The sequence below is a fragment of the Canis aureus genome, chromosome 10 (genome assembly GCF_053574225.1).
Source record: "Canis aureus isolate CA01 chromosome 10, VMU_Caureus_v.1.0, whole genome shotgun sequence".
Lineage (NCBI taxonomy): Eukaryota > Metazoa > Chordata > Mammalia > Carnivora > Canidae > Canis > Canis aureus.
Window position 1 is genome coordinate 54,346,564 of NC_135620.1, and position 16,993 is coordinate 54,363,556.

The following is a 16,993-nucleotide window of genomic DNA, read 5'->3' on the forward strand; positions in this document are numbered from 1 at the left end:
TTCAGGGTTGGCCATAGCCTAAGGGGCTCTTGCTGCTCGCATTCCTGGCCTTCTCCATACCCAGTGAGATAAGAGCAGGAAGGACATCCCGAGTTGCTGTTTCCCAGTGGTCCTGGCAGTGACACCCAGCCTGGGTACTTGGGGCAGACACACTTTGCTCTCTGCTACTTGCCCTGTCTCCACAGGTTCTGTCAAGGAACACTGGAGCAATTTAGAGTTCTGGTTGTTTGGGGCCAGTTTTAATCCCAGAAGCAATTTAATGTTTGGCGAAGGCCCCATAGGAGTTTAGGGCCTGTGTCCTATGAACCTAATTAGAGAAGTTGTAGACAACACTATTAAGTCTTAACTCTCACTACAAAGAGATGTTTCCTAGATTAGGAAGTTTTCATCCTCTCCTTGCTGATTTTCCCAGAAGTAGAGGAAATGACTAAGGTCTGACTGTGTTTTACCACAATGGCATCTGTTAGAGGGGACTCTGCACTTGTCTTTGCAAGGCTAAGTGTCCAAACAAGAGGTGGAAGGTGTGCCTATGCCCTGGCAGACACACTGAATGACCTCATGCTCCAGGAGCTGACCCTCACTGCTGTCCCCCAGCACTCATCCAGGGCTGGCCAGCTCTAGCTCTCGCCCTCAAAGACAGGAAGCAAAAGATGTACCATAGGCCAGCACCAGGCACTAGGAAGAAGGGAGGCCAGCACCTCCAACTTCCAGAAAGGTCCCAGTGACAGCTACAGTCTGAAAGATGATTACTCGATGTCCCTAAACTATATGGGAGCTCAGAGTAGGAAAGAGTCAGAGGATGGAGGTCATGGCAGTTTAGGTCCCAACTAGGAAGCAATTCACACTGCCATGCTATAGGAAAGCAGGGAACAAGGCTTACCGATTGCAGCTGAGGACATGATGGCAGAAGAGAGCTCTGGGTTTGATGAGAAAACAACAAAGTTTAGCCTTAGAAGCAAGCAGCTCTGGAATCACAGGCCAGGCAGGGAACTGGGTAACTGGCATTATGCTAAAAGCTTCTTCTTTAAAAAAAAAAAAAAAGTTTATTTATTTATTCATGAGAGACACAGGGAGACAGAGACATAGGCAGAGGGAATAGCAGGCTCCCCACGAGGAGCCTGATGCAAGACTCGATCCCAGGACCCGGGGATCATGCCCTGAGACAAAGGCAGACACTCAACCACTAGGCCACCCAGGTGTCCCTTGCCAAGAGCTTCTGTTTATTAGAGATCTTTGGTGATAAGAAACAGAGAATCCCTTCAGGTAACCTCAACTGGGGTGCAGGAAGTAAGAGTCAGGAGTATGGAGTGTGGCCATGCCTGCTCAGCAGGGCCTGAGGACAGGAGTTTCCCCTTAGACATCGATGAGGAAGAAGACAGGGAGGGGGTGAGGAGCCTTGGATTGAAGCCTAATCTCTATCAAAACAACTGATAAAGATTGGTCTTAGAAGGAGAATGATTTGCTAATAAAAGACCCTGGATACTAATTCTCCCTTGGTAAGAAGAAGATGGAAGTTGGTATCAGTTTGTTGTATACCCTTGTCATCCATGTAGGCATCATGGTCCATGTTACCGCAGGGGAAATGCACAAAGATCTCACTGTGGAGCATGGGTTTGGCCCCTCTCCACCAATGCTTTTGTCATTTTCCCGATGACTGAGGAAAAGAAGCCCTGGAGCACCCTGGTTGGGAATCTCTATAAGCCACAGACCACTGCAGGCTTCAGGCTAGAGACTGCCATGTTTGGATTTTCTCTCAGGAAAAAGTTTCATCCCTCCAAGCCCTTGCTTAGATCCTCTGTAGAAGTCTATGAGCCACATGATACATCTCTCTGAGCACAAGGAGTGCAAGGGGATAGGAGAACACTGAAAGGTAGCTGGGGAGAGGCATCTGTGTGTCTTCTTTAGCACCTGTATGCTAAGTACATTTGTAGGCACTGCAGACAAATACATCTGGAACTATTGGGTCCATCTCAAGACTGCCTTGCCCCTGCCGTGTGACTGGACACTCTTATACTCTAGGAGGTCCCACCCTACATCATGTCAAAATGCACTTGCATCCCACTTTAAGTATAATTTTATGATAAATTTGAAATGATTTTTTAAAAGATTTTATTTATTTATTTGAGAGAGAGAGAGCAAGCACAGAGGGAGAGGGAAAAGTAGACTCCCTGCAGAGCAGGGAGCCCAATGCAGAGCTGGATCCCAGGACCCCAGGATCATGACCCAAGCCAAAGGCAGGCACTTAACTGACTGAGCCACCCAGGCACTCCTGAAATGATTTTTCTACTTCTGCTATTAAGATTATTTGGCTTATAAGTGACTCAATTTATAATTCTATGATTTCTAAACAATAAGCACTTTTCCTGCAAAGTGAAAGTAACTACAGAACGTTCTAAAATAATGGGGTGTCCGGATGGTACCATTGGTTAAGCATCAAACTCTTGGTTTTAGCTCAGGTCCTGATCTCGGGATCATGAGATCAAGTCCCCACCTCAGGCTCTGGGCTTAGCATGGAGTCTGCTCAGGACTCTCTCCCTCTCCCTCTCCCCTTCCCCCTCCTCTCTCTCTCTCTGCCTCCCTCCCCCTTCCCTCTCTCCTTCTCTACAATAAAGAAAATAAATATTTAAAATATGATTCATGAGTAAAAGTATTTATCCATTACTGAGAATGACATAATATTCCCTTTTTCAGGAATGCAAATAAACAAGATTTTTAAATGGTTTTTGTTTGTTTGTTTTGTAGTTTAAGAGCCAACATGTTCTCCAGACCTCTAACATCTTTGTACATAGAGGACACCCCATAGCCCTGACTGCTGTACCCTCATGCCCAGGGGGTAAAACAGCCCTGCTGACTCTACTTAAGAGGAAAAATACTTGCACAGTAGTACAAAATAAAATCCATTTATAGGAATTTAACTTAGCAAATTATTTTTAGGAAATTTTTTTTCCTTGAACAAAAGGAATTCACCAAGTTACTTTCCTTGGGAGCCAGGGTATAGGAGACACCTAAGAAGGATATAAGTCAGTCACACACACACAGCCCACGAGCTAGCACTGAGATTTGATCATTATTCTCTCTCGCAGGTAAGCTTTCTCAGGAAGCTGAATTTGATGGGGAGATTTTCACACAGGATGTTTACTGTTACTCTTAAGATCGACACCTGTGGGATGGAGGTGAAGGAAGCAGGAATGAGCTCAGAGGGCAAACTCGAACTGCCCATTACTCTCATGGGCCAAGGGCAAGCCAGCGAAGGAACTCATTTGAATGCTGTCAGCCACCAGCGTTCCCAACAGCTGGGGTAAGAGGAGCTTCAGCCCTAGGTGGGGTGGTGGTGAGTCTGGGCAATACACTCATACCAGCCTCCACTACATACTTGTAACCAATACTTCTCAAGGTTTAACATGCATATGAATCCCTTGAGGGATTTTGTTAACACGTCAATTCCAATTCAGTAGGTCTGGAATGGGCCCCAGATTCTGTATGTCTAAAAAGCTTCATATGATGCTAACACTGCTGGTCCATGGACCACAGGGTGAGCAGCGTAGCTCTGAAGTCACTTTGCCCCTGATTGAGTTTTTATACTGAATTTCACAACTGAATGAGAAGGTGTGGGTTCTCACCCACCATCACTGAGTGAAGTGCTTCTGAGCCACTATGTACCTCACAGCGGTCTTAACATCCTTGTTCCTCAGACTGTAGATGATGGGGTTGAGCATGGGAGTCAGGAGGCCATAGAAGAGGGAGATGAGCTTGTCTGAAACATCCTGCTTGTCTGCTCCCAGGGGATCCTTAGATTTGGGTTTTGCATACATGAAAAGAATAGTCCCATAGAAGATGACCACTACAGTGAGGTGGGCAGAGCAGGTCGAGAAGGCCTTTCTCCTCCCCTCTGCTGAGGGGATCCGCAGGATGGTAGCAATGATGAACACATAAGAGATAGAGATGAACAGAACTGGGACGCCCAGGAAGATCACATTGGCCACCCCCATACTGATCACATTGATGGAGATGTCAGCACAGGCCAACTTTAGGACAGCCAGGATCTCACAGATGAAGTGGTTGATGACATTGTCCCCACAGAAGGGTAACTGTACCGCAAGAGAGATCTGCACTAAGGAGTTGATGCCACCAGCCACCCAGGAGCTGGCAGCCATGGGCACATAGGCAGCCTTGCTCATGACCACAGGGTACCTAAGTGGGTTACAGATGGCCACATAGCGATCAAATGCCATCATGCCCAGTAGCACACACTCTGTGGCTCCCATGGCAAAGGAGAGAAACATCTGCACGGCACAGCCTGAGAAGGAGATGGTTTTCCTGGGGGTCAGGAAGCCATCCAGGACTAGAGGGACTGAGGAGGTTGTGTAGCAGATGTCCAGGAAGGAAAGGTTCCCCAGAAAGAAGTACATGGGTGTGTGCAGGCGGGAGTCATGGATGGTCACCAGGATGAGGACCCCGTTTCCCAGTAGGATCACCAGGTACATCGACAGGATGAGCACAAAGAATGTTTTCTCTAGTTTTGGATGGGCAGAGAGGCCAAGCAAGACAAACTCTGTCACAGCAGATTGGTTGGGTCCTTCCATTTCATACACTCTCCTTTATCCCTAAAAATACTGAAGGCAGAAATACATATTGGTTTTTTGATGGCTTGAGTCAGTACATGGGGATCACTGTATGATGCCTCTAAAATTGTAAATAAGCTTAACCTGTGGGATTTAACTAAAACCCAAGTTATATAAACTTAGTCTGTGTATCAGTCAAAAGCATGAAATGCAGAACCTGGAAATCTAAAGAAACCTAACAAAATAAAGGACATTTCTGTCTACTCAATGGTATTAATATACTTAAAGCACACACACACACACAAAATATATATATATATATACCTAAAGCAAGAATTGTATGTCTGCACATGCTGTGTGTCTTCAACACTTTACAGGGAAGCAGGAGCCACTGAATAACTCTATTTCTGTCATATAATTGGGACCTTAGGCTATCAAAGCTCAGTGACATTGACCATTGACATTATGTGGCCCATTCCTGTAGATGTAGTTCCTCCTTGTCCAGCAAGTTTCTGTTATAACTAGACTTCCAACACAGTCTTATAGGAAGAGAATGTGCTGACTCGAAAACATAAAGTTATATAATATATAGTTATATAAAGATATAATACTTATATCTTTAATAGCTTTATTTCTTATGGAGTATCTGGTATACACTTCAGTATTTTGTGAGTTTAGTTAGTGTAAATCAGTTTATCTGCACTTGACCCTCTTCTCTGAATAAGCTGATCAATTTGAATTTCTGGAGTCTACAACATAGAGCTCCCCTCAAAGTCTCCGGGAACCTGATGTGCAGAGCAGGCCTTGTGTGCTGCCTCTTGTAACCAATGCTGACCTGTCTGTCCCTCTGCTGCTTGAACTTGGGCTCAAGGAATAAAATCATACCTGATAGTCAGAGCCGATTCATAATTCACATCCTCAGTGTAGGTTGAGTAGGGCCCTGAGGCACAAACCATCCAGTGCCACTTAGATGCTTTGCAGACATTTTCCCATGTAAATCTACTCGGCTCCCCAAACTATCCAATGCCACATGGTAGATCATCACAATTTTACTGCCAAGGAGATTAGGAACACCAGACATCATCAGGCCCCATGGCAGGGCACCCAAAACAGCATGATTGTTGGTTAAAAATACAGAGTGCCAAGTCCTGCATTTGCAGATGATCTTAGAGATTAGTTTTTTGTTTGCCTGTTTTTTAAACAAATGTTCCTTGTATACTTCTGATCCACACCAGTCTTGGGAATCACTGACCTCTTAGTTTAAAGGTGGAGAAACTGAGGTCTGGAGGGAGGGTTGTGAATTGCACACGGCCCTGAAGAAGGGGTGCTTGTTTCTGGTTGGTAATGATACAATGCTCAAAAGAGGTTATCTTGGGAAATGTAGAATTAAGGGATAGAGAATCATTTTTAGAGAAAGCTGCATTAGTACCAGGGAGTACAGAATTCGAGGCTCAGCGGAATCTTCAGATATTAAATCAGGCCAGTCCCTTTCCCTAAACCACCTGTTACAATGATCCTCTCTTCGGGAAGTGATTTCTCTGCCTCTGTTTCAACAGTTGAACAACATGAGGCCTCACAGCCTCGATATTGTTGCCAGGAAGCTGGGCTGTTGATATCTGCCCCTTTTCCTAACTTCTTCCTTCCTTCACTGGCCCTAAGGCTCCTCTGGGCTCATAAAAAACAGACCGGCTCCCTTGGCACAGCAGCAGCCTTCAGAGCTTTGGAAAGAGTTGTCTTGCCCCCCTCTTCCCTTGACCCCTCACCACCACCACCCTGTACAACACTCTTTGCATCAGCCTCTTTCCTTCCCTCCCCACTGGTGAAGAGCTGGCCATAGACATCATCCAGCACTTACCCAGCATGGGGTGACGTCTAGGCTGGGTCTGTGGCTCACAGGAAGGGAGGCCGCTGGAGTGGGGAGCTGCCAGTGTATAGGAGCAAGGAGAAATGACTGTCTCTGGTGTCATCTGCCCATCTGGGAGCTACCCAGCCATAACCAAGGCAGGCCATATAGATCTTCTCTCTCAGAGCTGCTCCAGCAATGTATGGATACACGCCCTTAACATGGGCACATTGTTAACTATTGCTGGACTTCCTGGTGTCTCTAAATGACCCTGGGTATAGAGGGGTCCTAAGTGCAGTGACAAGTCTCAGCCCATAGAAGCTACAGCTACTCACAGTACCTTTGCCTGACCTTGGGACTCAATGAGAGAAGGGGACAAAGGCTGACTCTCAAGGCTGAGACTCAGCCCGGAGCCTCAGTTCAAAGGAGGCTGTACCCCAGTTGGGCTGACAAGACATGCCTAGCTACTGGGCCCAGCACCCTCTTCTCTGTGCTCCCCACTTTCTCCAGAGGGTATCATGATGACTCTCTCAGGAATTAAGGCTGGGTTGCTTTGGGGCCAGTCCTTATCCCAGAAGCAATTTAAAGTTTGGTGAGAGGCTCAGAATTTAGACTTCACTCCTATATACCCAATTAGGCAATGCTGTGAAGTCTACCCAATGGCCCCCTCTCGCTACAAGGGAATCTCAGCTTAGAACATCCTCTGGCCAGGTAATCAGAGTTCCCCTGGGTTTTGATCACAACAGTTGATCCAAATGGCTCTATCATTGTCCTCAGAGAGCCTGGAAGGAAGAAGAGCTGGGCCTCAGTGATTCAAATATTCCCAGGAACTTTTAGCCAGATTCCCTGACAACCAGGCACCTCCTCTCCTTTACTGTGGCCCAGAATTCATCATTCATTCTCTTTCTCTCTCTCTCTCTCTCTCCAACCTGCCCACCACTCTGAACAACTGCTATGAGCATGTCATATGTACCAAGCCTTGTGCCAAGTACCAAACAGTAGGGATGGGGACATGGTGACCAGAAATGGGTCTTTGTCTTCAGAGAATGCTGGCACAGAAGAAATATCTAGAGAGCGAGGCATGATTGAGAAGGTCACAAAACTGTCCAGGACGCTGTGCATCGGAGGAGTATTCAGAACTAGCCCAGGATGAAAATAACAGGGATAGGGGAGAGAGGAGCCCAGGGAGATATTCAGGAGGAAGAAATGATCATATTTAGAGAAAGATCTGGGATAGATGCAGAAGAGAGAAGAATCAACAGTGTCTAAAATCCCAGATCTTGAGAACTGGCTGATGACGTTTCTAACATTTCAGTATGTGGTTTTGGTACACCTTTTGTGCCCAGCTCATTGGTTACCAGTAATAAAGGTGTGACTAAGAAATAGTTTCTGTGATTGAGGAGTTTATGGCCTATTGGATTTGTTATATTTGAGATGATGGTGAGACATTGATATTGAGTTGCTATTAATTTATGCCTGTTTCCCAAATCTTATCTTACCCAATGCTCCTCAAGATCCCTTGAGACAAGTATGAGGGATGGATGCTTACTTAGATGGGACCAGGTGAGGGACCCTCCATCACTGGGCTCCAGTCTTATACTCATGATGTCTAACAATCTTTGACCTCTGCTCTCTACCTGCTGGGAGCCTGTCCCGCCTTCACTCTTGATTTCCTCAGGGTGAGGGGATGTTTTAGGGTTCGTGGGGGAACAGCAGTGCAAGTGGGCCTTGTGGTTGGACAGGCGCTGGGACATCAATCTGAGTGACTCCCACTGGCCCCCCTGTGGCACAGCTCTGTGTCCCCCCACCTCTAAGGCTTTGCCACATGGAAGACTCAACCACTCTGCCTCACTTCCCTTACTCCAGCTGGGACTAATTGCCTCCTACTCTCTTCCCTCTGATTGGACTTTAGGTACCACAGCTCTGGTTTCTTCTCAGGCCTAACCACCTATATTACTGTGGTTTCTCTTTCCTCTCCTTCCTTACACCAGCTGCTGACTACATCCTGGTATTTGAGTTCAAGCTCCTGAGAAACAGATCTAAAGGGTTTGGTTAGTCATTGTCCAGGCTAGGCCACCAGAGAGCTCATACGTTAACTGCACCTAGGACAGGTGTCCACCTGGTCTAGTCAGGTGAGTCCTGAGGCCAGAATGCTTCATGGTACAAAGCATGCAAAGAATTTGAGGGAAAGGTGAACATGGGTATATCTAGTAAGTGAGGCTTGCTGGAATGAAGGAGCAAATCAGGCAACTATTGTTCAGATAATCCAGCATTCAGATTTCAGAAGTTACATACTGGTATCTCCACTTAGCACATGCTGCATGAGTGGCTTCCTGTCCACTCTGTGGAAAGGCTCTGTGTCCCCCACCTGTTAGGCAAAGCCTTGGCCCTCTCACCTACCAGGAAGACAACTTCTCCCTCCTGCCTCTTCCCATTTCCCTCTTCAGGGAAGGAAGAGGAGGTACCATACCTTAAAACAAAACAAAACAAAACAAAAAACAGTAAAACCAAACCAAAATTCTGTTTCTCTGACCTTATAGCACCTGATTCCAGTCCTGGAATCCATCTCAAAATGCTGGTGGTTCCTCTCTGCCTTCACAGAGAATGTGCTAGAATGATTCCTGAAAGAACCTCAACGTGTTCTGAGCAAGGTTGAAAAGTTTTGACCAGGAATCTGGTCACAGGCCTTGTGAATTCCATGATGTCATGTCCACATTTGTCCTGAGGAAGCCACAATAAGCAGATGCCTCCCTAGGAAATGCTGATGTTCTGGAATTCAGACTATCACTTGGGTCAGCTCCACTCATCTTTGGCAAACTCACATTTACACACACCCAAACACATGGAATAAGGGTATTTCTGACACACAAAGCTTTGTTTTGGCCAGTTAAAACCCAAATATTCCCTGGTTGGTCCGTCTAGAGCTTCCTTGGGCAGTGAGGAGAAATGAAGGGAAACATTTTCAGCAATACTTCTAACCTCGATACCCTGAGATCCCACACTGAGTTAGTCAGAAGTCTAGCTCAGTGCTACTCAAGTATGACTACAAGGAGCATTGACATCACCTGGGGACTTGTTAATAATGCAGATTCCTGGGGCCCTCCCTGGACCTACAGAACCCATCTCTGGCAGTGGGTCCACATGTATGCCTCTATTTGTATGTGTGTATGTGTTCTACTAATCTCTGTTTTAACAAGTCCTCTGGATGATTCTGATGTATGCCAATGTCTGAAAAGCACTGGTCTATCTAGACTTTTCCTAGAATTGGAGTCCCAGTTATTCTTTTTAGGAATCTAAGAGGAGGGAGGTATTTTTTTGTGAATGATCAGAGCAGCTGCCTATAATTCCTCTGCTCTGGAGTCAGCTGCTCTTTCAGTCTTGTTTGCCCCTAACTCCTGACCCTTGACCCTTGATTATCCACACTCCTGCTGACCTTCTTTGGGTCACTGTTCTCTGGGGTTCTTCTATCCTCAGGATCCACTTCCTCAGAGGGTTCTCACAATAGAGTAAGTGAGACCCTAGTGGCCTGGAGGTCAAGAAATCCTGTAGATACTATGAATTTGCATTTCAGGGGGCTGCCAACCACAATAGGAACTGTATCCAGAGACACCAGAGCAGTGCCAGCACCTCCACGGTTTTATTTTTAAAAGGGTTTATTTATTTATTCATGAGAGACACACCGAAAGAGGCAGAGACATAGGTAGAGGGAGAAGCAAGCTCCCTGCCGGGAGCCTGATGTGGGACTCGATTCCAGCACCACGGGATCACGCCCTGAGCCAGATGCAGACACTTAGCCACTAAGCCATCCAGGTGCCCTGCCTCCAGGGTTTTAGCCACTCTAGATGTTTAGTTCATGAGTCTCCAGCACAGATATCTCCCCCATCTCTACTGAATACATTATGCCCCAAAATGAATTCATCTTCTCTCCTAAAACCAGCAACTTGGTCAGTATTCTCCACTCATCCACCTATCATCTGAGCTAGAAATATTTTCACCCTCTTTCCTGCCTGCTATGTGCAACCAAACTCTAGTATTGTATTTTGTATCTACCAAACATTTCTTTTTTCTTTTTTAAAATTATTTTTTATTTTAATCCCTTATAATTGACCTACAGTGTTATATTAGTTTCAGGTGTACAATTCAGTGATTCAACAATTCCATACATCACCCAGTGCTCACCACAAGTGTACTTCTTAATCTCCATCACCTGTTTCTTTTCTTTTTTTTTATTCATTTAAATTCCATTTGGCAGCATATAGTATAACATCCAGTGTGATCTTCTATCAAACATTTCTTGAATGTCTCTCTTCACCACCCCTCACTCCCTTCCCAGTTAAGGTCCTTATCTTCACTTGCCTTTCAGTGTTTCCCTGTCTCTTTAGTTCTGGCCTCCTGCCCCCAGTCTTCCCCCACACAGTGTCCAGAAGGATCAACCTCAGATGCACATGTGACCACATCAGATCTTTACTTAAAATCCCTAAATGCCTCTGTCGCCCCTACAGGAGAAAGTCCTAACTCCTCAGAATGCCCCCAAAGACCAAGTCTGCCTTCCTCCCCATCAGCAGCACCTGCCCTTGCACTCCAGCGATACTGCACTGCTGGGCACTCGCCACCTCTGGGACTCTTTCTCATTTCCATGTCTTTGTTTGTTCAGCTTCTTCCTCCTGGGATGATTCCCACTTCCTTCTGTCAGGTGAATTGCCACTGACCATTCTAGGGTTGTGTAGGAAAAGGTTTAACAACAGGATCTCCTGGTCAAAAAGCTCAGGTCTGGAGCATTTGCTGATTTCCATGGTGTAAACACTTCCATGAGGGCCAATTTCAAGCCACCAACAAAGTCATTGAATGGGAATTGGGAAGAGATGTATACAGGTGGTGAATCAGCTCCAGCACATGATGGACTTTGGATCATCTCCTCAGGGAAGTCTGGCCCCTGCCTCCCTCTGGGTTTTTTCAACACCGGGGCATTCTCTTCCGTGCTTCCTACCCTGGCCGTTTCTTTTCATGTTCCTCTCTTGTCACTAGAGGGCGCAATCCAGAAGGCGGACCTCCTGGTTCTTCCGCACATTTCTGCCTTCCATGAAGTACACACTCAGTAATTGTTGGCTGAATAAAGGAATGCATCCATTCTCTGGACCCATCCCTGTTCTTGGCCACATTCTGTCAGTGACTTCCCAGAGGTTTCACAGCACACGCATAAATGGCAAGAAGCTGAAAGGACAGCGATTTATTTTTTTTTTAAGATTTTATTTATTTATTCATAGAGACACAGAGAGAGAGAGAGGCAGAGACACAGGCAGAGGGAGAAGCAGGCTCCATGCAGGGAGCCTGACGTGGGACTCGATCCAGGGTCTCCAGGATCACGCCCTGGGCTGCAGGCGGCGCTAAACCGCTGTGCCACCCGGGCTGCCCAAGGACAGCAATTTAAATGGGTGCTGGATTAGGATTGAGGAAGAACGCAGTAGGTTGCTTCAAGGGGCCTAATCCAACAAGTTGAAAATTTAGAGGGAAAGTGTAAGTCTGCCACTCAGGGGGCACGTCAGTGGATCAGTCAGTTGCACATCAGCCTTTGGCTCAGGTCACTATCCCAGAGTCCTGGGATTGAGCTGCACATCAGGGGCTCTCTGCTCAGGGGGAGCTGCTCCTCCCTCTATCCCTCCGCCTGCTCATGTGCTCACTCTCTCTCCCTCTTTTCCTCTCTCAAATAAACAAATCTTAAAAAAAAAAAAAAAAAAAAGAAAGAAAGAAAAAAAAGTCTTCCATTCAGACTCCTAAAAAACACTGCATAGATACAGATTTAGGGTAATGGGGCTTGGCCACAGCCTGGAGAAAAGACTTGGGGGTCTGGATGAGTCCTGGAATCACTGCCAATAGGCTGTTGGGCTCTCTTAACGTGGTTATGATGTTCAGAGGGGAAGAAGGAAGACAGGCAAGAAGGGAGGAGGGGCAGGAGGGAGAAAGCAGGCAACAAACTTCCTCCAGTGCCTTCAGCATAATTGGATCTTGGGGATGTTATCCCAGAAGGATACAAAGTTTCTAAACTGAGTACATTCACTTTCTGAACTTTAAATGACTTCAGGGACTGAAATGGTCCCAAAGAACAAGTAAGAATTTATATTATCTTCTAGAGGTGATGGCCAGTCCTTTGGAGATTATGCCCTGAGCCCATGAGGCAGGTAGAGGGGAGAAGGACTGGCTGGACCTCTCACCTTCCTTGTCACATCTTCTGAGCCCTCACTCTGGCACATCAGGCCTAGTGTTGGTATTTCTGACATGTGGCCCCTTCCCAACCCCTAGGAAATGAACAGATCATTTGTGTTCACCATGTTTCTGATCCAGGTAAGTGTGGGTTTTGAGCATAACAAAATTTTCCTTAGCAAGCTACCTTTCTGTCATTAGACTTGACTGTAAAGGAACAGAGGCTCAAGAAGGGGAGAAGCCCCTTCATTGAGATGGTGTTATCCTCACAGAGTCATATAGACCCACTAAACTGCAAAAGTCTCTAAGAGAGATGATCCAGCCTCATCCCACTTCACACAGAGGGGCCAGGACTTGCCCAGAACCACATAGCTCATAGTCTTCTGCAGACATGCAATTGTCCCTTCCTGATAAAAACTGGGAGGGCTCTTTCTTTTTTTGTAGTTAAGAATCCAGAGTATAGTAATAATAATGAACTGTGTTTCTGGATCTAGGAATAATGGCATAAAGGGAATATTTTCTTCACAGGTTCTTGGAGTAGACTGGCCAACTCAGGCTGGGACTGACTTACTGCCCCAGCATGAATGTCACAAATAGTAGTGTGCCCTGGGCATGGGAGCCATTACCAAGCTGGGGGCCATTCTCAGGACCGAGCAGCCTTTTAGTCAATTCCTGGCTGGTCCATTTGCCTCCAAGAGATATATCAATGTTTTTCAGATGCTGGGAGAAAAAGGGAGATTGACTCTTGTTTATTTTCATGCTGAAGCCAAGTGATTTGTGATATTCAGAGGCTTAGCAGTTGGAAGAGGAATTAAAGTTGCAAAGGAACAGATTTCAGCTCAGTCCCAGGTGAAACTACTTCAAAGTAAATGAGCCGGGTCAGAGAGTGCAGTGTCCCACATCACTCAGGAAACCCAGCACATGCTGGAGGACCAGGAGGAAGGAGGTAGGGGCCGTCTGCATTGCAAAGGGAGTGTGTTGCTAACTAGATCCTAAGGCCCAGTGTCAGTTGCATTAGCATGATTATCGTGGTTGCCACTGATGTAATTGCTCATTGACATGATTATTTGCATAACTCTTTTCCCCCTCTAGATTTTGAGCTCTTTGAGGTCATGGGCTGTGTCTTTCATTGCTGGACCCCCACCACCTAGAATTATGCCTGGCCCAGAGCAGGTGCTCAGTAAATACCTGTCAACTGGAAATGAACTTTGATGGCACTTACTTGGTCACAGCTAGAACGCTAAGAGCCAACAGAGGAGTGTCTCAGAGCTCTGCTACATGCCCTGCATAACTGAGGACGTGGATGTCTGGGAAGTATATGAATATTTTTGATGCAGAGCAGATAAAACTGAACGCCCGACAACCTCAATGTTGCCTACAATTTTTTTTAATGGGTCCAGAATAAATCCCAGTTTGGGGAGCTCTTCTTAGAAGTCTGAGGAGAAATTGAAGCTTTCCAGAAAGAAGAGCTAACAGAGTGGGACTCAGGGCTTTGTGAACAGTCTCAGGGAGAAGCCAGTGCCTCTGGTGCAAGCAGCTGGAGCGTGAAGAAAAGAAGGGATGTTTAGTCAGAACTCACATTAGTGTGGCCACAGTGTGCAAGGGGCCCATTTGCGGCCCGCAATGTACAAAAGGATCAACAGAATGTTAAGACCTTGGCACTGTGGCCTGAGCTAATTCTCTCAACAGGGGACACCAGGGCAGAGGAGCAATTGGCCCCCATCTGTCCCCAAAAAAGGGATGTTTGATCTTGGGGTGTTTTCTTTTCTGGTTGGTTTTCATTCATGCTGCCTTGTCTCCTGCATGCCATATTCTTTTTTTAATGTGTGCCAGATGTCATATTTATAAAACCCTTTATGGAAATGATTTAGGAGATGGGGGCTATGTCACTTCCCTTCAGCAAGGATTTATATTTGCTTCTGATATTTGGAAGCACCAAAAATCTGGGACCACCTCAATCCAATTTGAGGGCTTGAGAAGATTTGAAGCTGAGCTACAGCACCTGTAAACAAATGTTGCCTTCTGATTCTCTTTTACTCTTGTAGTGCTGCCCTGTGGGCTCCCACCAAAGGAAGGAAGTTTAGTTAGAGGCCCCTCACAGTGAGACTTGCACCTCACAACCTGTCCCCCACCTTCAGGAGGCTATCAGTAATGCTTCTTAGCCTCTCACTAGCCACCTCCAGACATTGCAAATGCCTCAGCTGACAGAGCCTCAAGTGCTAGACTTTTCTGAATTCCAGATTCCCAGAATTCCATGATTCTGAGAATTCCATGATTCCTGGAATCATGACCCTATGATTCTTTACTGTCTTATAACCTCACCAGTGCTTTACACAGATGTTTTATGTAGTTGTCTAGTTGTTTCTTTTTGTCATATGCAGGAAAATTAGTCCAAATTAACTCTTGATTCTTACTGGAAGCAGAAGTTAAATATTATTCTCTACAATATTTTTCCTAGATTCCTATAGAGATGATCAAATCATCAGAGTTCTTCTCCAGTTGCTCAGCAGGGTGGGGATTTTTGCCCTGCTGCCCAGGCACTTTCGGAGTCAGAGAATGCTGAAATTGCAGAGAGTTCCTACAGAGGACAGAGCAGACGCACCATGGACAGGTCCAATCAGACCTCTCCTGTGATGGGGTTTATTCTCCTGGGCCTCTCAGCCCACCCGAAACTGGAGAAAACCTTCTTTGTGCTCATTCTCGTGATGTACCTTGTAATCCTGTTGGGCAACGGGGTCCTCATCCTGGTGACCATCCTTGATTCCCACCTGCACACACCCATGTACTTCTTCCTGGGGAACCTCTCCTTCCTGGACATCTGCTACACAACCTCTTCAGTCCCCCTTATTCTTAACAGCTTCCTGACCCCCAGGAAAACCATACCCTTCTCAGCCTGTGTCATGCAGATGTTTCTCTCCTTTGCCATGGGAGCCACAGAGTGTGTGCTTCTGGGCATGATGGCATTTGATCGCTATGTGGCCATCTGTAACCCGCTGAGGTACCCTGTGGTCATGAGCAAGGCTGCCTATGTGCCCATGGCTGCCAGCTCCTGGGCAGCTGGTATCACCAACTCTGTAGTCCAGACATCCCAGGCTATGAGGCTTCCCTTCTGTGGGGACAATGTCATCAATCACTTCACCTGTGAGATCCTGGCTGTGCTGAAGTTGGCCTGTGCTGACATTTCTATCAATGTGATTAGCATGGTTGTGGCTAATGTGATCTTCCTGGGGGTCCCAGTTGTGTTCATTTTTGTCTCCTATGTGTTCATCATTGCTACCATCCTGAGGATCCCCTCAGCTGAGGGGAGGAAAAAGGCCTTCTCCACCTGCTCTGCCCACCTCACCGTAGTGGTTGTCTTCTATGGGACCATCCTCTTCATGTATGGGAAGCCCAAATCCAAGGACCCCCAGGGGGCAGACAAGCAGGACATTTCAAACAAGCTCACCTCCCTCTTTTATGGGGTGGTGACCCCCATGCTCAACCCCATCATCTACAGCCTGAGGAACAAGGACGTGAAGGCTGCTATGAAGAACCTGGTATGTCAATAATACCTAAGTGAGTGACTATCAAAGATTTCCAGACTGCCAGAATGCAAGAGCTCCAAACTCCTCATTGTACTCATGGGGAAATGGTAACGTAAAGTAGAGAAGGGAGTTTCCTAAGGTCCATGTTGTAGACCATGTGACTAAGACTAAAAAGTAAACTGGTTCTCTGTCTATCCACCCATCCATTGTTCCATAGTTAATGGAAGCTTTGTCTATGCACCTAGAACAAAAGAGCCTTCACATTGCCAGAAATGTTGGCTGGTTGTTGGCTTTGTGCACAACCACAGTGACATCATATCACAGCTATTTTATGCTAGCAAAATCTTAGATTCTCTGCCACTGGAAGCTGGTGCATGTCTGTGAATCCTCATTGGTATGTTCAAAATTAAGAGACAACACACTGATAGCACCATGGCAAGAATTCACCTTTAAGTCTTAATACCAGGAAGAGAGAACTCTTACCTTGAGTGTGGAACACTTTGATGAAGCACAGAGAGATATTTGCACTCTCTTCTGCATGGCTGGGAGGCAGCAGCTCTCAATCTCTTGTTCCCCACACAAAATACATGACTCACAGCATCAAACACTCCCATGGGGGTGCCCAGACAATAAGGAAGTCCAAAAATGTTTTGGAGAAAGCAAAAGGTTATAATAATCCTCAATTGCACAGCTATCATCAACCATTAGTAAGAGTTGGCACAGGTGTGTGGTATGATGGGGGGGCTGCAGGTTTGGACTCTCGGATAGCAGCCATAATCACCTGGAGGTTGAAGGTCATACTGTGTGAGAGACCTTTCACTGCACAATTGAGAGAATTCCACTCAACCTGGTTTGAGAATAATGTG

General features: G+C 46.3%; 2 protein-coding genes across 2 annotated transcripts; one reads left to right on the top strand and one right to left on the bottom strand.

Annotated features, from left to right (window-relative positions):
* Nucleotides 1-3,626: 3,626 nt before the first annotated feature.
* Nucleotides 3,627-4,583, bottom strand: LOC144321750 (olfactory receptor 13C7-like). Its single transcript, XM_077911010.1, has one exon. It carries the CDS (start codon nt 4,581-4,583, stop codon nt 3,627-3,629), a length of 957 nt encoding a protein of 318 aa, XP_077767136.1.
* A 10,623-nt stretch (nt 4,584-15,206) lies between these two features.
* LOC144321751 (olfactory receptor 13C7-like) lies at nt 15,207-16,322 on the top strand. The gene has a single exon (XM_077911012.1). It carries the CDS (start codon nt 15,207-15,209, stop codon nt 16,149-16,151), a length of 945 nt encoding a protein of 314 aa, XP_077767138.1. The 3' UTR covers nt 16,152-16,322.
* The last annotated feature ends 671 nt before the right edge of the window (nt 16,323-16,993 follow it).

Coding starts and splice junctions, on each gene's coding strand:
- LOC144321750 (XM_077911010.1), bottom strand. CDS start 4,583: ATGGAAGGACCCAACCAATCTGCTGTGACAGAGTTTGTCTTGCTTGGC.
- LOC144321751 (XM_077911012.1), top strand. CDS start 15,207: ATGGACAGGTCCAATCAGACCTCTCCTGTGATGGGGTTTATTCTCCTG.